The 25,809-nt window shown below is 31.0% G+C and overlaps 3 protein-coding genes across 3 annotated transcripts; 1 reads left to right on the top strand and 2 right to left on the bottom strand.

Moving 5' to 3' along the window:
* Nucleotides 1-999: 999 nt before the first annotated feature.
* On the bottom strand, nt 1,000-2,067 carry LOC108740996 (transcriptional adapter 1). Its single transcript, XM_018475548.2, has 2 exons — nt 1,479-2,067; nt 1,000-1,419 (listed from the first exon to the last, which is right to left on the bottom strand). The coding sequence occupies exons 1-2, from the start codon at nt 1,935-1,937 to the stop codon at nt 1,030-1,032; spliced, it is 849 nt and encodes a 282-aa protein (XP_018331050.1). The 5' UTR covers nt 1,938-2,067; the 3' UTR covers nt 1,000-1,029.
* Nucleotides 2,068-2,267: 200 nt separating this feature from the next.
* Nucleotides 2,268-4,716, top strand: LOC108740995 (protein PTCD3 homolog, mitochondrial). The gene is made up of 7 exons (XM_018475547.1): nt 2,268-2,370; nt 2,426-3,016; nt 3,092-3,525; nt 3,585-3,804; nt 3,869-4,216; nt 4,291-4,477; nt 4,539-4,716. Exons 1-7 carry the CDS (start codon nt 2,339-2,341, stop codon nt 4,695-4,697), a joined length of 1,971 nt encoding a protein of 656 aa, XP_018331049.1. The 5' UTR covers nt 2,268-2,338; the 3' UTR covers nt 4,698-4,716.
* Nucleotides 4,717-4,963: 247 nt separating this feature from the next.
* LOC108740994 (metal transporter CNNM4) lies at nt 4,964-25,331 on the bottom strand. Its single transcript, XM_018475546.2, has 10 exons — nt 24,812-25,331; nt 23,434-23,683; nt 22,041-22,727; nt 11,044-11,221; nt 9,951-10,142; nt 9,689-9,835; nt 9,486-9,626; nt 9,097-9,363; nt 8,689-8,915; nt 4,964-7,788 (listed from the first exon to the last, which is right to left on the bottom strand). The coding sequence occupies exons 1-10, from the start codon at nt 25,306-25,308 to the stop codon at nt 7,483-7,485; spliced, it is 2,892 nt and encodes a 963-aa protein (XP_018331048.1). The 5' UTR covers nt 25,309-25,331; the 3' UTR covers nt 4,964-7,482.
* Nucleotides 25,332-25,809: the final 478 nt, after the last annotated feature.

Below are 25,809 nucleotides of genomic sequence, written 5' to 3' on the forward strand. Positions count from 1 at the left end.
TGCTGTCAAACCTACACTAGCAAGGAGATCGGGCTGAAACTATAGCTACAAGCTATCCAAGGATGGTACTATAGAATGTCACCTCAAGGTAGGCCTAGTGGCGTCATCTCTTGGTTAGGCCGGAAACTTATCAATCCACCCTCGTATATCACCACTTCGCGAGGGATGAATCGTAGTTTAAATGGTTGAAAACTTACGAGCGCCATTATAATACACGCACTTATATCACTATTTTATTGATTCTGGCCTTATAACGCTCTTGATCAAGGGGCGCTCGTAAAACTGATTACACCATTAGATTCTACACAATTTTTAGACTTATATCACCATTTTGCGAGGGATGAATCGTCGTTTTAATGGTTGAAAACTTACGAGCGACATTATAATATACGTACTTATATCACCGTTTTACTGATTTCGACTCTATAACGCCCTTGATCAAGGGGCGCTCGTAAAACTGATTACACCATTAGATTCTACACAATTTTTAGACATATATCACCACTTCGCGAGGGATGAGTCGTCGTTTTAGTGGTTGAAAACTTACGAGCGACATTATAATTCACGTACTTATATCACCGTTTTATTGATTTCGACTCTATAACTCCCTTAATCAAGGGGCGCTCGTAAAACTGATTACACCATTAGACTCTACACAATTTTTAGACATATGTCCCCATTTTGCGAGGGATGAATCGTCGTTTAAATGGTTGAAAATTTACGAGCGACATTATAATTCACGTACTTATATCACCGTTTTATTGATTTCGACTCTATAACTCCCTTAATCAATAGGCGCTCATAAAACTGCTTGCACCAATCAATTCTACATAATTTTTTAAATAAGTATCACCAATTAAGGGATGATGAATCCTCGTTTTAAACATTGAAAAATTGGAAGCGTCTTTATAATACAGATTATATTTATTTTAATATTTCATTAATTCCGGCTCTTTAACGTTTAATTCAACAAAATTTTTATAAAAAAAAAAACAAAAATAGAATTCAGGGTATTTATTTGATACTTTTTTACACAGCTTCTTCAATTTGTAATCCTAACTTAAGTAAATTAATGCTATGTATAGAATGTAAACCAAGAATATTGGGATTATCTCTTAATGTATCATATAATAATTGTACAGTCAATGTATTATCAGAATTATTATTATGTCCACAGGAATAAGCAAATGCGGTTTGTTGTTCCACATTTTCCAAAGAAGCAACACGTGATGGTATAAAACAATCTTCTTCATTAGAAACTTCAACCTTTGATTCTTGAGTGCTATCAATAATATTGTTTGTATTCCTAACAAGGGGATCTGGCACTGGCATTTCAAATCCATACTGGAGCTTTCCATCCCTAATTTTGTACCCTTTTTTTCTTGATATCATTGCAGTAATGATATTTTTAACAAATATCTGCAAAGAGTAAACCTTATTAATAACCAAAATTCATGAAAAGATCCTGATGAAATTACCTGACAAGCTTGTATCATCATTTCAGCAACTCCTTCTTCGACTCCATGCAACTCATTCTCCCAGGCATTTATGTTAATCCTCATTGCAATAAAACTGCTGTCTGGTAAGAATAGTTCTGAGGCAGCTGATCGATTCTCGAAATCTGCAGGAGGCATTGTAGCAGGACTGGAAGGAGGTACATTCTCTGCCATTTCAAAACTGCCTCCATCAGAAGAATTTTCTTGAATTTCTTTAAAACTTGAATTATTGACCTTCTTAAATAATGCAATCATGAGGGCGTTATGGTTTCTTATCTGCTCTTTAGTGGTCAAAAGACTTCTCACAACACTATCAAACTGTGTTTTAGTGATTGAACCGCTAAACAGAAACCATTTTTTGAGCAATGAAAAGTACTGTTTTTTTAATTCTTCAGTCATGGAAAGCTCCAAATTCCGCTTGGTTTCGTATAAAGTACTCATGGTTTCGTATTTATTACTATTTTAGAAGCAATTTACTTACATTGTACTTATTTTCTTTTCAGGCATATTTGTGGTTAGGTTTTCCTTGTAAACTGTTTGTAAACAAACTGATGGAAGTGGATTGATACACGTTAATAATGCAAATCCAAAAATGTTTAATTCTACTGTAAACCTGTTCTTTATCTCCGAAAGAAAGGATAGTTGTACCTATAATGAGGTTTATGAATTTATGAAATTCAAAATCATTTTTTATTCCAGATAATATTGATTTAGATGTCGTTGGAGATTAAGTAGACACAGCCAAGCAACTTCAAAGAAAAAGAAGAAGATATTAACAGAACCTTAAAATATGCGTCTAACTCGATTTTTAAATTAAATGAAATATAAATAAATAAATTACAATGACAACTTTATGGTCTGCTGTAAGAAAAAGGCATGTGTTTCAAGTTTTACTACTTCCTTTTTATACATTCGCTTATTTTTTTTAGTTCCCTGAATTTGTCCCATTCCAACGTTTACTTTACAAACTGGTTTGTGGTTCGTTTATATTCATCTAAAATAAACATACCGAAACGAATTCAAAGAGGGCCCACTGATATCCTGAGGGCATTAGAAAGCACAATTGAAAGAGACCCTACTGCTGCTCATTATAAGTATCATGATGACCCTTACCTCATTCCCAGAGTTAATTATACAAAAAGAATGTTTGCAATGGCCCAAGAGTCAGGTAGGAAAACTGCCCATTGGATTAAGGAGCAACATCCTGAATTGTTCCAACACAGAGAAGCAGATCCTTTTATTCAAAGCTTTGCTCCTACAATAAAATTTACTCCAGACAGCAAAGTCGCTGAGGAGGATCTAAAACATGCTATTGAAGATACACATGTGTCTGATGCCTCCTTAATTTATAAATTGTTAAAGAAAATGGGTGCTGAAATTAATAATGACACCCAATTAAATTTACTGGAATTATTATGTTTCTACAATGGAGATGATGCCATGTCTGATGAATTTATAGAAGAAAAATGGTTCAAACAGACCTCAAAGGAAGTCAGAGAACAATTTAAAAAGACTTGGAAGTAAATAAATAGTTCACTCTAACATTTTAAAGCTTATTTTATGTGTAACATTCTAAATTTTAATTTATTCTGTAGAGATGGAGGACTTGCTGAGGAGGTGTTTATCAGTATAGAAAACCCACCTGCTGAAGCATATAGTGCAATTATTCAAGGAATGGCAAAATATTATCAGGCAGACCGTGCCTTTGAACTGTTTGAAGAGGCCAAAGGGAAAGGACACATTCTCAACACTGATGTTTATAACTCGATTATAAGAATTAGTCCCATTCTTAAGGAAGGATATGATCTCAGATGGAGTTTTGTAGTTGACCTACTAAATCAGATGTCCAAAGCAAAACTTAAACCCAACTTGGGCACCCTCAATGCTGTCTTGAGGGTACTTAGCACCATGGGAGGAGGAAAATTGGTTAAGGAAAATGTGCTAAAAACTTTAGCAGAATTTAAAAACCTTGGGGTGGAGCCATCCTTGGCTTCATGGTACTATGTACTGATTGCATTTTGCAAAGATAGTAAGTCAGTATGCAATTATAAGAATTTTATGAATTTTTAATGTCTAAATTTCGTGTAGGAGGGCCCAAAAGTGGAGTTCTATTCGAAATACTGAAAGAAATCGAAAACAAAGAGTTCACTGCTCGTGACATTTATGATACCTACTTTTTCGTAACGGCAATGGAAATTTGCAGATACCATCTTCACAGTAAAGACGCCGCAGAAAGGGTTCACAATGTTCTAATGTTTAAAGATAATTACAATCTTATAGGAGACAGCTACAAGGAATCCATTTATTAGTAAATGACCTTAACAAATTTTTTTATGTTCAAAATTAATGACTCATAAAAAATTTTTTTTTAGTCGTCACTACACTTCAATTCTGTGTTCTCAAATGCCAATTGAAGAATTCATGAGCATAGTTTACTCCATTATCGTTCCTAACATTTATATACCTGAACCCAGTGTAGTAAAAGAGATTTTGGACAGCGTCGAAGCCACTGGTTCCATTGAATTTCTGCCTAAACTTTGGCAGGATATTGTCTCATTTGATTACATACGAAGGAATATAATTATTGAGACTGTCCCAGCAATTATGGCAAACAATGAACCTCCAGAAGGTTCAGAATTACATGAGCAATTTGCTATCATTGCTAGAGACATTATCCAAAGACTAGAAGCTTTATCACAAGATGAAAGAACAAAAATAAGGTATATACTAGTATGCATATTTTAATTAACAGATTGTTTAGGTGACACTGCAATTTTTATCCTTTTTTCTACAGTTTGTCTGGTGAAATGTTTGGAAACTTAATTAGAGTGTTATTAAGGGACAACGATTTTAATAGCGCCTGTACGGTTTTACAAAAATTAATGAAGGGACAAATTGAAGTCCTTGGAGTACCAAAAATAGAGGATTTACAATTATTTATAGAACACTGTGAAAAAAATAAAGCTCCGACAAAAGCGATTGTGAGTTATTCACGTCACCACAACACTTAAATCGTTTTTAATTTGTTTTTAACTTTTCCAGGACTGTGTTCAATATGCTGCTGACAGTGGGCACATTGGTTATGAAGAACTGGCATCCAAAATAATTAAGTTATTCACTCTTGATGAAAATCATTTAAACAAGCTTTCAAAAATAGTTGGACCTGATATTCTACATCAGCAGGAAAGTGTTAGTTGTTAATACATTTTATATTAATTTTTTGTTTGTTTTTTTTATATTAGTATTACATAAAAAAGTCTTTTAACTTCTTCAAAGTTTAATATTATTTCCATTGAACATACATTCTTCGTGATAGTTGAGGATGAATTTTTTCGATTAGTGTTCCATTACAACAATATCCTCTACTTACCTTCCTTGAAATATTTGTATGATAACTGATTTTTATTTTATGAACTACTTGGGGTTATGAAGTACCAGATAATAACTACGTTTTTATTGAAATACCATTTACAATAATATATTTATTGACTTTGTTTATAGTAGTAATTCACAATTTAAGAGCTTATTACTAAACAACAAGGTTTTATAAAACTATTAAAAAGACGACATGCCGCAGAACAAATTTTTAAACTACAAAGCGGATATTATAGCGCCTATCGTCCGGTCCACTACGCCACTTCTCAAGTTTTTACCAAATAGATCGTAAAAAAACTTGGATAACAAAAAAAAACATGATTACAATTTTCGTATAATAGTAAACAAATGCAAAAAAATGAGCAATCAGAATCACTTAACTGAATGACTTGACGTCAAAGTAAAAATAAAGAAACAATAACAAGCTTATTAATACTATATCTACTAAAATAAAAAAAATCAAATGAAAACAACTTGAAACTATAATAGTTAAAGTAAAAAAAATCACAATTGGTCATCAATTCATATTGCCTTTTCACACTGTGCAAGCTCTGCAATCTACATTTTACTTTTATCAAACTTTTCACTCATATGCATCTACTACAACACTTTAAATTATCATAAAAATTAATACAAGAGCACCAGAGCAGAAAGCTGTTAATTAACAAACAAAATATTATAATAGCCTTATTTGTATTTAAAATGTTTTAACAGCACCTGCATTAACAGTAATTGTACAGTTACAGAAAAATGAGCAATTTGATAATGCTTATTACAGGAATGTTAACTGATTGTCAATATAACGAGTTTAAAAAAGGTATTTACAAAAACCATAACTTTTATAAAAAAATGTTAAATTTTTGATAGATTAGTTAAAAAAAAAACTAAATTTTGATATGAACTTTATATTGCTGTGAACTTTCTGCTCCTGTATGTCATTAATACAAGAATGGATAGACAGGGACACAATTTTATTTTATTGTAATGGAAAAAGGCACGTCTTTTTTAAAGCACTCACCACATTGTATTTGGAACGTTCAACAGAAAACAACTGTCTAAGTACAACATTATTATATAAACAGATACGTACTTTATATGAGAATGAAAATTAAAGCGAATTTGCCCTTTTTAAAACCTTCAAAACCAAAATTTAAACAAATAAATATAGAGACAACAAATACAACTGTTTTTCAGGCTTTAGTTAGCAAAATAAAAAGTTTTGATGAAGTCCAAATAATAACATCATGTTCGTTTCAATACAAAAATATTTAATCAAGTTTGAAAAGAACTTAAGTGAAACTATATTAATTCAATTTTGTCTCTATACTTACTTTTTTCTTTTAAAATAATCACAATTACAAAATGCGTCAACATTATACATCAGTTTGGGCAGATAAAATAAAGTAATTCTTTAAACATTTCTGCGTTTAGTACTGTTTGCTCTTATATAACAACTATGTGACTACATTATTGTAATAATTAAAGTCTTTTTATATATAAATGTAAGTATATATACTGACGCTACAGTGGTCGCGAGGGGGTAGTAAAAATAACAACTAATTTGGCAAACGTGGCGTGATTTTCATTTCATTTAGTTTTGGCCCTTTGTACGTTTGTTGTGAGTTATCTTTGCACTTTACGTTTAACGATAATACGATTGTAACATATTAATTATTACATATACATATTAACAATCATGAACAGCTGGGTGCTTGCAATTACGATATTTAGAACCATTGCTAATTTTGCTAATATGATATATTTACTAAAACATTTAAGTACACATTGCCTTGATAAAAATACGCAGGGGGCAATATTATTTATTCATTACAATGTAAGCAATTAAGAAATATATTCAAAAACTAGGGTTGATGAGAGTATGAAAATGGCTTCTATAACAAAACTTTTTATTAATTTTTTATTGTTCCTTATTCTAATAATCCATAAAATTTAGAATCGTCCTCAATTATTTTGTTGTTCAAATTTGGTCATTTTTAGTATTTTCGTCATTTTTTGCCAGTTTCTGAAATACATACTTATAAGAAAAAAATTAGTATCTCGTTTCGCTCATTATAAATAATTACATCGATAGTAATCGGGAAATACAAAATATTGTCGAAAATATGACACAAGTTCCTATTAACTATTAGACCGATCCTATTAGTTATGAATTGTTAGAATAAGTATAAGAAAAATTAATAAACAATTTTTTATAAAACTTATCGAATTCACTGGCCTTTTCACACTTTAGCAACTTAAGAGTCATTTGTTGATAAAAGCCTTAAATCCAGAAGCATCATAAGTGACCCAATGGATCTATCAGGATAATATGAGAAAAAGTGTGCTCAAAATAGTAATGTCCTTTTAAAGGTACACTTTACCATATTATTCTGCTAGGTCTTTAAATTTTCGCCCAATTTTGACAATCTAAAAACAATTAACAAATTATAATCAATTTTCTACGACATTTGTCTCCTTAAAAACCCTTTGCACAGCTACGTTCGTTGATAAATACGTATTTTTATCCTTATTCTCTAAGTACACATTTTATTCTTACTTATTTTGCAATAACATTCAACAAGAGCAAGCTTATCGACAAATTTCGTTGTCATTAGACAGTAGTTAATAATGAAACCTTTTCTTCTTCCTTATCCTCTTTATTAGCGGCATTTCCAATAGAATTTTGACCTGTTGAACCGCTTACCTCGTCCTCTGTTAACTTCTTAAAGGGTCCATTCATACCCCGAGGGGGACTTAACTGATTCGACGAAGACACCAGCTTTGATCCTGATTGAGGTGATAACATTTTAGGTGTTCCAGTTTTAGACGTTCCTATACTTGAACGGTGGGACTGAATTTGATGTACGTCAGGGGATCTACGACCAGTGCTGATGTCGTCCTCAAAAGCATGAAGCAACTAAAAGGAAAAAACAATATTTATCATAATGATTTTCATCCACATAAAACGAAGGAATTAATTAATAAAAAAATAGGACCATGGTAGAAACAGTTTAGATGTAGTCCCACTTTCACCCCCGGTGAGTTGCACTTATTTTCTTCGTTAATTCAGAACAATAACTCAAATAATTGTTCCAGGTTTAACTGCTGAATGCCAGCCCATTGCTGTCAATTCCAAAATGCTTTAGGATGGTTCACGTAAGTCAAAAGAAATTAATTACAATTTCCGTAAAATCATAAAGAAATTCAATCTTTTTATGCCTTAAAGATGTTGATAAGATAATTCTGTACTTAATTTTACCATACATATTATGTAATGTAATCACTGCAAACGTTTCAAGTGGTGCCTACATACATGTTTAGTTTCAAAAAAAATTTAATACTTAACAAACTTTTTTGTCATGGAATCAGTAGTTTAAACTTATCAAATCAGTTTATCAATTAAATATAATATGGTGAAATTTGGTTTAATCAGAACAGAATCATATTCTTATGCATTTATTCATTATGCCCCAATAATTAACTATCATTATGTAGGAGGTACTATTTAGAATTAAAAGTGAAAGTTATTTGTATATGTATCGATGTAATTACTGATTCATCATCTAATTGCGTAAAAAACCGCAGACGGGTTACCTTGAATTCGACTCAGTAATTCCCTAAGTGAAAAAGTATTAACTAAATATACAGCGATGAAACTAATCGGAATTAAATTTTGTGTGGTTTAATGCTCCAATAATAAACCATTACCTTCAATAAACTTATACATATAAGTATAATCAACTTAAATGTAAATATTTGGGGACAATTAAGAAATTAGAAATTGTACAACCCGGAAGTAAATAAAAAAGCTACTCACTTTTTCAACTTCGTCGTCAAATTGATCTCCACTTGCTGTCGAGTCCTTCTGGGATCGCTCCATAAGAGTGGCTCTCTTTGCGGCTAAGTACAAACTGCGCCTTACTTTCATATAAAGGACTTCCGTACAGGCTCTCACAGAATAATCGGGCTGGAATGTAGCCTTTATTAAGGCATCCATGTTGAGAGACTGGAGACTGCCAGTGGGACCGCTTGAAGGCGATTCAGCTAAAACAAAAGACAAATTATTTTTCGGGTTTCCTCTTTTTCCCAAACAGATACAATTCAAATAATTACTAATTATTTAAATCAGTCAAACTACTAAGAAATCGCTCAATTCCAAAAAAATTAGTAGTAAGTTTTTTTAAGTAGTTTCAAAATAAGTTAACAAAAGTTGAGAAGAACTTACCGATTCCCACATTTTGCATAAGGGCCTGTGTCCCAAAAAATGTGAAAGGACCACTTTCGAAAACCAAATTTTCACGACCCACCGTGACTTCGACTCTCCCTTCCAAAATTAACACAAAATAATCCACTGGTTTACCTTGTTGATAGATTAATGTCAGTGGATCGTTTCTCCAATCTTTACTTTTCTTGACATTATGGTAGATATCTTGCTTTAAAAGGCGTAATAAAATTGTTTCTGATATGCTATCCGATTTGAATGGACCGACGCCTAAAACAGAACAAGAAAATATTAAATCGACATTTTAAGTTTACTAAATAAGAGTGCGGAACGACTGGCGTGGGTAACTAAAACGCGCGCCATATATAATAATGAAAAAGGGTATTCCTTACTTGTACTGAGGTATTGAAATGCTGCTAACGTTAACTGGGGGCTAATCCGGACTTTATTACTTTCACCCTTTTTCTCTGCAAACACACTAAAATCTTGTTTCGATCTATCTGCATTTCTTCTTCGTTTTGATCTGTTGTCGGCTAAAAATTAAATTGCAAATTAACAATAAGAACAGTTTCATTATTCACAAAAAAAAACTTACTAAATACATCTGTTTCGTCCATAATTTCGGCTTGAATTAATTCTTCAATGACATCTTCGAGTGTTATGAGACCCACGGTTTCGTAGAAAGGATCACCTTCCCCTTCGTTATTAACACGCTGTACGAAAGCCATGTGTCCTTTGTTACCTAAAGGAAATTGTATTCGGAATCATTTTCATTTTATGTAACGTAATTAAAAATTAAATTAAAAGAAAAGAAAAGGGGAAGCAAACGTGGACATTAACAGTTTCATAGATTTTACCTTCTTTGAATATCTTAAACATGACATCTAAGGTGGTGTCTTCGAAAACAAAATTGCATGGATTTTGATAGAATTGGCACAAGGTTTTTAGGGGTGTGTTGTCGTCAGGGTCAACAAAGGCCAAATCTTTAATATAGAGCATAGTCACGATATTGTTACGGCTTCCTTCGTATACGGGTACTCGAGAAAATCCTGAAAGGAAAATCGAATCCTTAAAATAATTAACTGTGCGTATTTATATATATATAAAAAAAGGAAAATGTTTGTATAATTCATAAAGCACAATTCGCATTAAATTACACAGATAGTTCACGATAAATTTGACAAAATGTTGAGAATCCTTTTTATAATTAATATTACAAAATTTATAGCAATATTAATATTTATTTGGAATCAAATTCCATTTTGATAAAGTACAAGGTAACTTTTCATCTCATCATCAATCATTATTAAAAAAAATTATGAAATAGTGATAAAATAGCGAGCGTGAGATTTGCGAGCATGTAAAATACGATACGGTGATTATGGCGTTGTTTTAAAAACCTATTTTTGTACCAATGTAAGAAACGAGCCGAAGAAAATAAATTCATGCTAAACAAAGCAGTTTATATTTAGCTGAAAATAGATTTTCTGACCTTCTTAGATTTGCTTCATTATTAAAATGCGGAAGATATCTATCAAAAGTCTTACGTTGCAAGCCATTTTTACATAATAATGACGATTTTCCGCAAAATTTTCCTGTGAATAAGTACAACGTCCACAAATGAATGAACATTTATACGTAAATGATAAACAAAGATAGGGACTTCATCAATTTAAAAATATTATTAATTTTTTTTTTAATTTTCAATCCCACTACGAACTACTTCAAGTTTATGAGGGAAAAATTCCTGGGTTCGATTCCCGGCAAGGGTGTGACAACAGCAACAATTTTTTTTCTCATTAACTTGAGGTAGTTTGTAGTGGGATTGAAAACTAAAAATAAATTTTCACATTAACATTTGATATTAACTCCTATTAATTGTCAAAATGTTTCATATTTATAGTATTATTATTAAGTCTTTAAAAAGCCAGTGATCAATAAATTTTTTACCTGATTTCATTATTTCCGATACCGTTTCGAAATCCAAAACGGCTTCATAATCCAACATGAAAACGTCTTCTATTTTTGTCATCACGTCTGCCACGGTCTTCTTTCGAAGTTCCAGGGCACCGCTAATTATGTTCACCTCATCCCTGTCTAGATCATTTTTACCAGTAGTGACTTGTAACTGGAATCAAAAAGATTCATTATTTAATAAAATATTTTTTACGTTTCTTTAATTGCTTTGCATCCAATTTCATTTATTAGTATCCCAGAGGGTGAATGTCCTAACACTATATGTTTCCTTTTCTGAAAAAAAAACTTACAAGTCTTATCTAATACTAAATGAAAATCAAATCGCTCAAATTTTCGTCAGAAATCGGTCAGATTTTGGTCTAAAATAATTAATTTTCAGTCCTTTTCTACAGCAGCGGGCAAATTTTTAATGCTTTTCTTAGTCAACTTTTTCGAAAATTTTTGTTTATATTAAGTCCCATGTCCCATTCTAGGTAATTTTTTTGTGTAAATAAAAAAGCCTTCATTACTAATTTAAGCAGACTATAATCCAAAATTGGTAAAAGATGCTTAACTTTTAATTATTAGGATATAAAATAATGTAAGGATTAGGTATGTCTCGCCGTTTTTGGCAACCTGCTTCATTAATGTTACGTAAATTGAGATTATTTTAAGAATAAAATGATGCAGTGCATACGCAACCAGAGCTATAGACAGTTTTAATAGATACACCATTACGTTTCTCACACTGCGTAAGCAATTTTATTATTAAAATGAATAGTTATCATGTCCAGGTGAAAACATTTACGATCCAATATGATGTTATGATTTCTAATAATTAAAAAACGTTTTTATTAAGTCGAACTGCCACAAATCTTTTAAAAGTTACAAGAAAACAGTCAAAACTAAATAAAGTAAAAGTTTAGTTTTAAACTGTTTATTTTCATGTGTCAGAAAATGCCTTTCATCCTATCTATCCTTTTCCTTATTGACTTCAGTTCTATTTTTTTAATACCCCCCCCCCTCGTCACTCCTAACTGGTATTTGCATCATCCGCCTATAACTCCACATCTAAAATGATTCTAATCTTTGTTTTCCTCCACTTTAAGTACAATTTTGTTGTGATTTTACGATAAAAGATGTTTAAATGGATTCGTTCCAACCATCAGGATAATTTTTAGCTTCAAATAAAAAAGTGATTGCAGATTCTGTTACAACATTTAAATCGCTGAGTTTGTTTATCAAAGTTAATGAGCTATAAAACAGAACAAATATAAACTTTTGATATCATCAGTGTGTCAGTAGATCTGCCTACATTTGTCGGAACTTTTATTTTTTGATTTTCTCTGCGCAGTTTATTTAAACTAAGTAAATTTCTTTTTGCCGAAAGCTTACTTAAACATAGAAAAATATGTATTCTAGTTTGCTTATTTATTTATAAAAATCAACGAAGTATTTATTCTAGTTTGCTTGTATTTATAATACATACGTATATTAATAATTTTTTCGTTTTCTTTTGCTTCAAATATTTTAATCCAAAATCGTTCGTGTGAACAGTTTGAGAAATTCAGTAAAACTTCTCTCTTTCAGATACGATAACAAAAAAAATTAATTACATTATAGACGATAATCGGATCATCATAGTAAATATGTATTTAATAACACTCGTTGACATAATTTATGTATACTATTCAATTACAATCTGTCGCATTTCTGACCCAGTTATATCTGTGTGTAATAATGTTGTCCTTTGCGTACAGAAATAATAGTGACTATAAACTTCAGTTATGATACAATTAGCAGATTATAACGCGTACAAACAGATTCGTTCTTAAAAGTTAAAATTGCCAATAAAATAATTTTACAACTCACTTTGTAAACGGTTAAAGTGGGGTTTTCATTCAAACGAATTGTTTTAATGGTACCCTTTGTTATACAACTTTACTTGAACAATTTAATTTGTTAATACTTTACACGACATAGGATAGATACAAAGCTTAATTAGGGATTTTCAATTGACGTTGCTATCTATAATATTATCGTACTTAAATTACAATTTACATTGAAGCTAAAAACTTCAACCTTTGGTAATTTCAATTTTTAATATATTTGAATATTAAAATCACGATTGCTTATTTAAAATATTGATTACCTAACAATTATAAACGTTAAAACGATCATGATCCTTTAAGAATTAAAAGTAATAGCAATAGATATGGCATAAACTTGAGTAAAATCTACCACCGCCTACAAAAAGTCGGAAAAATAATGAAATGTTTGAAATTTAAAGAAAAACTAACCTAAGGCAATCCTTAACCGTTAATAATTCTATATAGTTCAATGTACCATCATATAAATTGCTACTGATATACCACACAGTAACAGACGACTAGTTATTCCCTAGCTTTGAAGCTATTTCAACCAAGGTTGAAGTATTCTCGAAGTATATCAGAAATAACTGCAACTGATATTCAAATTACTACATAAACGAAGCAACTCCAATCTGTAAACTATGTAAAATAATAAATTTAGTACTTTATCCCATCAGGTCTGAATCAGTATTAATTATTTCGAGAGAATTAATTAGACCATTTATGTTTCATTTCTTCCTTTTTATTACACAGATTACTCTAGTTTCCGAAGTATGCTATCATCATAATCATAAGGTCGTCAGTCTTAAGACTGGTTGGACACGTACCTCTACTCTTTCCTATCCTGAACTAAACTTCGCATTTCCCTAAAACTAGAACAGCCCACATCCTTAACTATTTGCGAACAGTAATCTAATCTAGATCTACCTCTACCCCTCCTAACTCCTGTATCTGCCTCTAATATGTCTCTGACTAGACCTTCATGCCTAAGAAGGTGTCCTACCAACCTATCTCGCCTATTTTTTATTGACTTCAATAGAGTCCTCTGTTCTCCTATTCTTTCCAATACCTCTTCATTTCTAACCTTTTCTACCCACGATATCCTCATCATCCGCCTATAACACCACATTTCGAACGCTTCTAACCTTTTCTTTTCCGCCGCTCCCACTGTCCATGTTTCGCACTCGTACAATGCCGTGCTCCAACTTTAACAACCTTTTTCGAATTTCTAAATTAACCGTTCGCGAGCATAGAAGTGACTTCTTTTTATTAAAGGCGACACGACCCTGCGCTATCCTCTGCTTTATATCCCTACTACTCCTTCCATCCTGACTTATCTAACTTCCTAGGTATCTAAAATCAGCCATAAAGTATGCTATAGGAAATAATTTTTCCTATTTTGGTTAGTGTCAAACCAGTATTCAAACTAAATGCCTTTCGATAATGATGATGATATATCTAATATTGTTTTTGGAGCGACTTAGGTTATAAAATTGTAGTTAATTTTTTTTTTAACTCTTTTGACACCGCCTAATTATATTTTCAATCCGATCCGGAAAGTGGAAATTTGGTGGAAAGCCAGTACTTTTCCTCTTACGAAATTAATAACGTTCAAAGTCAATGTGTATATTAATATCTTATATATAATTACTACGTTTTGATGCATCACATTCATCGAAAATTAAAAGAAAATTTTTAAAAACTTTACATTGAGATTTTCAAGTTTCAGAAGTGTAGAAAGACATACAAAAATTACGTGAAAAGTGCTTTTCTTTGTAAAAGAAGAAATCTTGCTAGTCTTACATTACAAAAAAAGCGAGGAAAATAGGGAAATCTTTTAAACAGATTACGACCCACACATTTGCAATGAAACGGAAATATTAATAAATTGACAAATTAACATCGTAGAAGCAAGTTGTTATTATGCATTTAACACATTAAACCAATTAGTTGAATGTGAAGATCTAGATATTTGATTAACAAGCATAAACTCAATTGAATTTAATCGCAATAACCCAAAGATTTATATCGATAGTCAGCACAATTTGCGATAAAATTTACAATTTTATTACTTTCAACACATTTTTGTTCCTCCGTTAATAAACGATAAAGAAAAACAATACGCATTATTACACTCGTTTTGTTGTTATATCGTTTGGTTATTTTTCTACACAACAATAATTATTTTATTATTTGTAAAATTGTTTCCCAAACATTTTAGTCATTTTAAAATTAAGTAATCATTTCCAAATCGGCCACATATATTCTAAACAAAACAGTTTACTACAACCACAAGTATCTTTCTACCTTCTACATGAAGCAATCGTATTAATTGTAACATTGTAAATACATATGTGTATATATGTGAATGCACCTTATCACAATATGACATATTGCTTTAAAACTGATAAGTTAATCAGAAATTACAACCATTATTTCTCAAGTCTTTTACTAGAAATACAACAAATAAAACAATCACGACATGACATGAGACCAGAACAGAAATTTATCGTTATAAAAAGTGAAAATTTAAAAACTGGACCTTTTTGTTTTTTTACAACTTCATTTAACAATAAATAGAAACAAAACTACATTATAATCATGATAAATTGATTGGAGCAGTATTTTTCTCCTCAACGAAATAGATCGCAACATGCACATGGACAATCCTCCTAAATACATCACGTATAAATCTAGAAATAAATCTCAATAAAATGTAAACTATATTTATAAAGACTCTTTAATTTTGTCAGTTAGTAGGCACCTATGTATATATATTAAGTAGTGGCGTTTTATTGGAAAAGTGTGAAATTGTGTGGGAAGAATTCGTCTGCGAGACGCACACGTAATAAACGAAATGCAAACTATTGTCGGGAAATATAAAAATAAATTTTTTTGAAAGCAGATTATGAAAGTGTTGCATGCTTCTAAATTTTTTGGCAACGATCGCAGACGATATAGCGTGCGTCAAAACGGAAAATCGGCCAGCCAACGAACAAACAGTTACTCATTCAACAAGAGGCAGCGGAAAATCTTAGAATTCGTAAAACGATCAGACAATCCAACCAAAACGGAACTGCTAAACAGATAAAGGATCCCGCTAGATCCTTGTCGAAAATGGCTCTCTGTGAATCTCTTTGAAACTTTAGACTCTGGTAGTCCTCCGCGTGTAGATGAAAATTTTTTGAGATATGGTCCCTTAAAGTTGCATGAAAATGGACTTCTTATTACCTAACTTCACTTATTACCTAACTAAAAGAAACACTAACTTTTAAGAAATGTCTATATTACGTGTTTCTTTCATCCACTTGTTTGATTTACCGCCCTATTTCGGCTTTGTGTAAGTAACACTATTTTCGTTCAATCCCCTACGTGAAACCCAAGAAAATAAATCCATTTGTACTGTATGAACTGTACATTTTGATCATATTACAAAACAACCAGAATTTAGATTACATCCATTAAGAAAGAAGGGTGAAAAATAAAGGCCAGGAAATTGATACGTGAAGATATACATAGTAGATACTTCTAAACCAATTTAAAATCAAATTCGTCAATTGCCCCCAATCTTCGTAATGAAAAACAAAAAAATACTTGTTGCCTGATCTCTTAACGGTTTCCCACCTTGATATGACTAATAATAATGAATATGGGATTCCCTCGAATTGGGGCGATCTCACCTGTATATAGATGACTATTTAGGGGATGTAAGGTCAAATAACACAATGAAACAAATGAAACAAATGAAATCAAACGGGACTAACAATTTAACAATATATTTACAAAACTGGAACAATGAAATTAGAAGTGAAAAGAACTGAGAATAAAACTAGAAGACTTAGCAGATGAATTGACTTGAACTGTAGAAAACCGAATTAGGAAGTGTTAATGTTTTGGAAATGAAAATGTTAGGAAAACTATTAGGGCGGAGCTAGAAGCATTTAGATGAAAGTAGGGAACCAATTAGAAGAGAATAAAATCTGGAAATGTGAATATACAAAATACTAAGAAATAGACAGATAGAATGTTAACCCTAAACCGCTGAAGAAACCTATCATTAAAAAGCAATTAAGAAGGGACAATAGTTATTGACATCATGCAGTTAGTACGTGAAGTTGAAATGTTAAAAGGGATTATAGAAAAGTCCAAGTAATAAAGTTATTTGCAGAGAACACAATAGATAGGTACATACACAAAAGATTTGAAATAGAAATATTAAGACAGATATTTACATAATGAGAATAACAGAACAATACAACACAATTTGAACAGAAAAGTTGAAAAGATATTTACAAACAAGAATAATAAAAATAGAAATATGTACAGAAATATTTAACATGTTATGGCGGGCAGGTATGCGCGGCTACAACTATTTTCTTGCATGAACATAAAATATAGGGAAAATACTGCATTTCAATTTGTAAAACTTAAAATTATCGGCATATCAAAATAAGTTATGGGTTAAGCGGCTCGATTTGCATCACAAGTGTGGACTAGCCTTTAGAGTCAAATGTTAAAAATTCTATTTAGTTGTCGGAGATATTAATAATTCTGCTAATATTAGAACATTTTAACAACTACGTCCTGCTGTTCTACTTCCCAAGTTTTCAGTCCAAACAACTCTTTCCAGTTTCCAAAATCCTCAATCTCCCAGTAAAGCATAACACTTTAGAACTAAATATTTTCGTTAAAAATGCGCTGCATATATTAATTATTTATAATCCACATATTTCAATGTACCTAATGCTTAGAACGTGTCTACAACAATAAGTTTGTTCAGTAGAAATATGTAAATTACAAATTTCGTTTATTTTATTTATTTATATTATTTACGTTTCCTACATTGAGTTAGTTTGGCATATTTCTATATCTAAATTATTTCGGACTTTTTGAACGTATTCATATGAAAGTTATATAAGTAACATATATTTTATAGTGATCTAATCATGTCCAGGAAGCAAAATAAAATATAAATTTTCCGAAGGTTTTAAAAGCAAATCAAATAATACCAATCGTAAAACAAACAAATGTTAAAATCAACTTTCAAACCAAAGTTATAAGAACCGGTTAATTAAAATTTTAATATACATAGCCCCATATTTCAAAGAAAATATACATAGCTTTTATTTTGAAAAAGTTCGATTCCAAAATTATTACTTGTATGTTTAGTATTCAAAGAAGCGTTGAATGTATGAACAAAACTACTATAAAATAAGTTAATTCTAATGAGAATTTTCAAAATTAAATAAACCTGCTATAAAAGAATACACATTTTTACAAGTATTAAATATTTTAGGTCTGACCGTAAATTTTCAAATCATATAACATCGATGTAAAGTTTTCATAAGTTAGCGTACATGAAATTACATACAATACATCAATCATGATCTCTTATCATGAAATGCTAAAATTGACAAGGGTTGTCAAAAGATTTACACTGATTAAACGGTGTTTGTCGATATTACGTCAAACTTTACATTTTAAAACGTAAATTTTATAAACAATATCTTATCAAAAAGCATTTTAAGTCATAATCACAATTTCACTCCTTAGTTACATTTTTAATCTATCTACTGTACGTTAAAATAATTACAATTGTACCTAATAGTTATTCCCTTCATAATTGTTCGATTTTACGTACAGATAAAGAAAATTATCAAAAATATCTATGGAATAACAATTAAAAGCTAAGATTAAAACATAACGAGAAGATTATTAAAAAAGTTAATTCCAAAAAAAAATTGAATATTAAATTGTTATCGATAAAGAATTATTTTTTTGTGGAATTTATATCATATGGTTGGATAAAAAGATATGTAGTTCTTAAATTAACTTGTTCTGCGATAAACCTGTTATTGTACCAGAAAAAATTAAATACCTATGCTATTGCATATAAGTACCTACAGTTTACATCAGATGATAGTAATGGTATCACTTAGTCGGAAAAATAATTCCGAAAAGTGTCAATTATTTCATTGACCTCAGTTGACATTTACTTGCCTCATTTAGCACATCAACGTTATAATACCTGACGCAGAAAGAGGTGTCTTTTCATCGACTAGAGAAAATTGCCGGCTTTAATCAATATTTGTGCCTTTCCCTTCTAATCAAAGGGATGAGTGAGTTTATTTTCGTCGTTAAATCGAATTAACAAAGTTCCTTCATTTTGGCCAAGCGATAAATTAATGTACTCATTATAAATAAAACTAATAATGTACCGGTTATAACGAAAGTCCTGGATAGAAACCATTCTTTTTACACGTGTTGTTTGTTTATAACGATATCGGATACCACAACGACACTGATATAGTGGCGACTAATGTGGTGAACTCATTTACCTTTTTTCTATCATATAGATGTATCGACTTATTATTCTTTTATACGATACCAAGGAAAAATGACATTCGGGGTACGTCTTCATCCCCTTGTATTCTGGTCGCATTTATTTATAGTCCGATGCCTACATAGGTAGCTGCAAAGTACCCAAAAATGGTACCGTACTAAAATAAATTATGATGACAGTTTCACGTAATTAGACGATCGGGGATTACAGGGGACATCGAAATCACTCCCATTATTGTTAACGTTTTTATTTTCTTCTATATTTTTAGTCAAATGTTAGCTATTACTTGTCAGTTTTTTTAAGTATCTAATGTAAAAACTTCCAGTAAACTTTTGAAGCGTTAAATTTAATTAATGAACAATTAGGTAGTTGATATTATTGTTACTTGTATAACCCGTAACTGAATCCATTTAATACATCCCAAGTGTTAGTAATACTGTCTTGTAGATTCTAAGAAGCTACAAAACCAATACAATAGTAACGGTATGCACCAGGTAATGTTTTGCATTTCAAATAAACCTAATCAAGGATTTTCCAGTGGAGAATTATTTTTGCAATCATTGTTATTTATATACACGATTCCAAGTAGGCAGCATCGTTGATAATTCGAAAAAAAATAGAATATGGGTTTCATTTTTATGTATTTGAGTGAGTCATGTATATATCAATTTTCCGAAGTGGTAAAGTGTTATAAGTCTTCCAAACAAAATAATTTTCGTAAAATTAATGAAAAAGAAATTTCCCCATACGTATATATTGAATTTTCTTTGTCACATTTTCTTTTCTGTTGAATTTGTACGTATTGTTTCATGATGTATTCACGCTGTACTTTATATGAATTGTCGATTAGTCATTTGAATTTAATTGCAGAATGCAGTGGGGATTTGTATTTCGCATTACACACTTGTTATTTTTTACTGTGACGTCAGACTGTTTGTTTTGTGGGGCTGTAAAAAAACGTGATTTAGACTGGACTTAACACTTTCTAAAGTGAACGCGTTAGACACGCAAAGGAAACTAATACATTACAAAGCATTTTCATATTAACAGAGGAAAGAACTCGTTCTATTCGTTAATAGAATTTTTACCAATGCGAAAAATATATCGAGGGTAAATCAATATGAAAAGTGACGAAAATTATACTTTAAATTCACAAAACTTTCTTTATAGTACCTAACTCGCTAAAAAAATCACCCTGTATCTTTATATGAACAAAGGGCGGCCAAAGTGTAATAATTGATAAGGAAATGTAACAAATATTTACTTTACAATTAAACGAAATAAATTGAAAGAAATATCGTCTGTAAAATTATCGAATAAAATAGAACTATACACAAAAACGAACAACTAACTATTATTAGAAATGAACGAAATTCCATGTCTGTTACCGAAAAGTTCATCATTTCCGTTTTCACACAGAAACGACTAATGTTGATTACACATTTGCAATAATCATACGTAAATTATTCAACTTAGAAAGTCGTGCATTCTGATTACGTAGAAATATTAGCCAGTTTGCCACTACCCTCCCTAAAGGTATCCATTTGACTTTTCATTATAAGATAAAGTTAAATTTTTTACGAAAACATGTACGTAACCAATTTATATATATTACATAAAGTATACTTTACAATTAGAATTTTTAGACGTAACATGTATATTAATGATTTTTTTTTGACCTTACAGTTAAAGTTCAAGCATTTCTATTCAAGAAATTGTACATCTCGGTACTGAAAACTAGCATTTTTTTTAACGGATTCATTAGCTTTACTAATTCCCATTTCAGCAATTGTACCGAGATACTTCCAGTAGAAAACAATTTCAATAATACAATTTTTCGGTCTGTACTGTATGTTTGTACATACCCACCCAGTTTAGGCGTTTCTATTTCTGCCGGCAGTTCGATTTTTAATAAAATCAATCGCCTCGTGATCCACTCGCTCTTGTTCGCGCTTTTCGTCGCGAAAAACCTTCTATAATAACTCGCTAGTTTCAACCGAATTTTACCGGCAAAATCTAGTTCTTCTATGTACGTATATATATAGGTACACACATTGCTAGACACGAAAACAAGAGATAATCCGCAACATACTCCTGTACATGCATATAATATATAAGTAAGTATATTATGTAATACCAAAACAACTCATCACACCGTTTTATAATTACTTTACGTTTCACGTTTGGGTTTACAACATTGTATTATGTTGTAGCTGAACATCAATCGAATAGAATCTCAAACACTTTACTGTTCACAAATTCTTTACCTTACTTAATTACATACAAACGCATTTATTTGGTACCTTGACACATCAAAAAATTGTTCAGACTTAACAAATATTGAGCAGTTGGCATCTATATTATTAATTAGAAGGTGGTATACAGAAATACAGATAAAATAATTATATTTAAAAAACACTTAAATGGAAGTATTTCTTAACTAAAATTATGAAGTACGTGTCGTTTAATTCATCAATGTCGAAAAATACTTTAAAATTAAACAGTAGATAGATACTTAAAAATATTTATTCAACTCAATTTGAAAGTTACATAACTAATAAATGTGTTAATATTGTTTACAAAAGAGGAAAGATAAAAGTCCTGTAAAGTTTAAGAGACTTGTAAAAATAGGATATCCCTCATGAAAGTAAGAAAATGGGAATGACGATTGATCTTACAGTTACCTTACAATTATTAGGATTCCACTTTTCCTTGATATTCAGAACCTTGTCGCCTTAACAAAATCATAACAAATATTAATACAATTAAAAACTTACCTTGACCAACTCCTTCAAGCGTTCCCTTGTGTAGACATTGCCAATTTCTTCACCTAGGACACAGTCCAGAGTCCTCGAAATGGGATAGCTGAGAGGAAACGTCAGTACCATGACGATTTTGGTGATATGAATAGTTTTAGCACCTACAGCTAGCCCATGTCTCGAGCATACTGCTTGGGGACAGATCTCACCGAATATGACGATACACAATGTCGAAAAAATAACCGCAATCAACCCCGAGGTCAAATCGTCCAACAAAATCGTAAAAATCGAATTCACCAGCACGTTACCGAGCAAAATACTACAAAGAAGGAAATTTCCTTTTGCCCTTACGGGGGCGATGGCCCGCGCATATTTTCTTTCGGTTGGATTTCCGGTATTTACCAAGATTTTGAGTTCAGTTTGGTCCATGGCCATAAGACCGAGGTTCAGACCCGAGAACAAACACGAAAAACACAAACATGTAACGATTATCAATACTTGAACCCAAAGGGGAAGGAGTTTTTCCCAGGCCGAAACGCGTATCCACAATTCCGAACCCTGATGTACAAAAGGTCGCGTACCGTTAAAGATGACCTCGTCTCCTATCCGAATACCTTCTGTTGCACACAGGTATAGGGGACCATCTAGCATTGGTAGAGTTATTTGCACTTGGGCAGTATGATCCAACACAGATTCTCTTATAATCTGTAACAAAACAAAAATATCTTCGCTACTACTGCACGATGTTTCTTTTTATAAGTGACAAAGAAAATTATTTTATAATTTTATCTCAAAAAGCAGTATTTATTTTACATAAGATCCCCATTCATTTCTCTTCTCAGTTGCTTAAATTACATATTTAGCTAATAAAAACCTAAAGTAAAATAAAAAACAGCTGTGTTGTTAACTATTTGTAACTTAATATTATTTATTCATTATCACTGCTAAGCAACATTAAATTTCTTAAATTTTAGTAAAAGCCGCATCAAAATCGGTTGAAAAATAGATAAGTTGTTAGTTTTTAAAGTTCTTCCTTTTTCATTCTTATAAGTGGCGCCTAGGTTGTTTACTTCCGCATACCATTACGTACAGGTGTATCGAATTTGACCTACTTTTTGTCCTAAAAAGATGGCCGCCAACGTAACAGCCAATCAGATGCATCTACCTGCATCGAGCCGGTTTATAACAATTAAACTTACATATCCCAGTTAGTCACCCGCGATGCGTTGGAGGGTGCACTTCGTTACAAGACATTTAAGATTATAATTACGTAAATACTTGATGATTATTCTGTTTATTAAAATTACGCTGTTCTGTTAATAAAACCTCTAGGAAATTATATATTTATATATATTTATTTATTAATTTACATAAATATTAAAATTATGCTTATTACTGATTACATTCTTACCGGAAAAGGCTTGGTAATAGGAAATAAACATGTGCCTCCATATTGACCAGCTTCTTGGGTAAAAACCACAAGCAATTCTTCTATAAGACCGTAACCGAAAAGTCTAAGTGTAAACTTTCTTCCAGCTAAAAGTTCTGGTACTCCATCTTCATTAAAAAAAGGTTCTTTTTCCCCATTTTCAAAACGAAGACCGAATATCCTATAACCACTGCGACTATCAAGTTGACCTCTTCGAGATCGTGTATCATCCCTATAAAAAATGTGTTCAAATCAGCCCCTTCCTAATTAATATTATTCCTAATAATGATAAGTTCATGTAAATCCCCGGCTTACTTTACTATATCAAACCGTTACATTCTTTAAACATCTAACTTTTATTATAATTTGATATTCTATGTAGCTTATTGAACTAGTTGCATGCTAAATGATTGAATTTTAAATCTGTTCTTTGGATCGTTTAGGAATAGACTAGTATTATACTCCAAATTCGCCTCAATTAAGAGCTTGTCTAAATGGCACATCTATTTTATTTATAAACACAGAGTTGCGTTAAAAATAGGGTCCGGAAAATATATAAAATAACTGTATTCACCTACATTGCTTACATAAATGTATCGCCTGATTTATTTACAACAAAAGTACAATGAACTGTATCTTATAATAAATACAGTTATTCCCAGTTTTTCCACATCTTTCGCTGTTGCTATTAGAATTTATGTTACTTATTGAATAGGGAACATATTTAAACTTTACAAATATCATCAAAAGATTAGAATTAATTTTTGACCAAAACTAATAACATAATTCGCCTTGATTTAATAACAATTATCAAATGTTTAAAAAGAAACAGTTTATATTTGTTTAATTAAGATGAAATGAAGAACTAAATATAAATAAATAGAGATACAGAATCCAGAAACTATTAAATAATTATACAATAATAAGAATTAAAATAGATAATTAAAAATAGCAATGAAACTGAAATTTTGCAATAATTCAGAACTAATGAATTATACATACAATTTTATTGTAGGTACCTATATGAAACATTTTATCAAACGCAATTAGTAATGCATTTTAATAGTGTTTATTATTATTGGATGATAAAAGGGAAATCCAAATAAAATATTATTCATTAATTAAACTTATACCTAGCAACTTCTGCTGATAAACAATAAACGTCAGATTTACAAATCGATAATCTTATGTTTTATACTGCAAAAATAACAAACCACATCATTATGTTTGGTGAACTGATCAGAATGATAAAAATTAAAAAGGGGGTGAAAGTTGTGTATCTTTAAATAACTTTTAAAAAATCAACAAACTATAATACAACTGATTTTAAACAGTCAATATGTAGATAAAAAATACTTGCACTTGTATAGAGCTTCCATTGGAAGAAAAATTGGCAGAATCCAATTTAATAGCAACACTTTCACCCTGGTGGAACCAAGCGAGCTGATTTCCTGTAACACTTTGCTGAAGTCCTCTTTCACTTGGTTCTCGGGGTAAACAAAAGTAAACAGTCTGATTAAAAGTTCTCGGAAGTTGCAACTCATACTGAGTTTCATTCACATTTTCCTTGATAACATGAATTTCAAAGTTCGTCAAGTCCGTCTCCTTACACTCTGTATTTCGCGGAGCATTTTTTTCGGTAACTTTAATCTGCATTTTCTTTTGTAAATTTTTACCTTGCACCCCGAAAACAATTTTCCTGATTTCGACATCGTTAACAACTGATACACTATTACTTATTAATGAAACCGAATCAAATTCGGGAAAAGGAACTAGATGCGCTTTGCAAAAACCGATAAAACACAACAATAATAATATATTGTTGAATGAAAGGCGAGATACGCTCCTCGCCATCATAAAATACAAACTGAATGAAAATAAACTTGGACCGAGTTAATATTAACTACCCAGTAGGTAGAATGCACAAACGTCAGCGCAGATAAACTATGCCCTTCAAGTTGAATCATACTCATTCAGCACTACATAAGAAACATGGTGCAATACCGCGAAATAACATTTTAAGTAATTATGTTTTTACTTAAATTTAAAAAAAGGATCCTCCTTAACATGATTTAGCGTAATTGGCTCCCTTAATTACTAACATTTATTATTCCTTCGAAATTAACTGATGTTGAGTACATTTTAAGTGTAAAAGAAAATTAAACTGTACAAATGGAAAAATATTTAAATTTAAATTTCAATTACATATTTAAATGAATTAATTAGCATCTGGAAATAATAACTACAAAATAAAAGCTTAAATGCTTTTGAAATTATATAACATTTGTCAATAACTTTTATAGCTAATGATTAATGTTCTTTAAATAGACATAAATAATTATGAAAATTTTATTTAAC

Source organism: Agrilus planipennis, unplaced genomic scaffold (genome assembly GCF_000699045.2).
Source record: "Agrilus planipennis isolate EAB-ADULT unplaced genomic scaffold, Apla_2.0 scaffold238, whole genome shotgun sequence".
NCBI lineage: Eukaryota > Metazoa > Arthropoda > Insecta > Coleoptera > Buprestidae > Agrilus > Agrilus planipennis.

What these genes read in the sequence shown, in the direction of transcription:
- LOC108740996 (XM_018475548.2), bottom strand. Translation starts at nt 1,937, where the DNA reads ATGAGTACTTTATACGAAACCAAGCGGAATTTGGAGCTTTCCATGACT. An exon ending in TGATGATACAAGCTTGTCAG is followed by an intron (nt 1,420 to 1,478) that starts GTAATTTCATCA and finishes TACTCTTTGCAG; the next exon opens with ATATTTGTTAAAAATATCAT.
- LOC108740995 (XM_018475547.1), top strand. Translation starts at nt 2,339, where the DNA reads ATGACAACTTTATGGTCTGCTGTAAGAAAAAG. An exon ending in TGGTCTGCTGTAAGAAAAAG is followed by an intron (nt 2,371 to 2,425) that starts GCATGTGTTTCA and finishes TATTTTTTTTAG; the next exon opens with TTCCCTGAATTTGTCCCATT. An exon ending in CAATTTAAAAAGACTTGGAA is followed by an intron (nt 3,017 to 3,091) that starts GTAAATAAATAG and finishes TTTATTCTGTAG; the next exon opens with AGATGGAGGACTTGCTGAGG.
- LOC108740994 (XM_018475546.2), bottom strand. Translation starts at nt 25,308, where the DNA reads ATGATGGCGAGGAGCGTATCTCGCCTTTCATTCAACAATATATTATTA. An exon ending in AATGGAAGCTCTATACAAGT is followed by an intron (nt 23,684 to 24,811) that starts GCAAGTATTTTT and finishes CATTTTTTATAG; the next exon opens with GGATGATACACGATCTCGAA. An exon ending in TTGACGACGAAGTTGAAAAA is followed by an intron (nt 7,789 to 8,688) that starts GTGAGTAGCTTT and finishes TTTTCCTTTTAG; the next exon opens with TTGCTTCATGCTTTTGAGGA.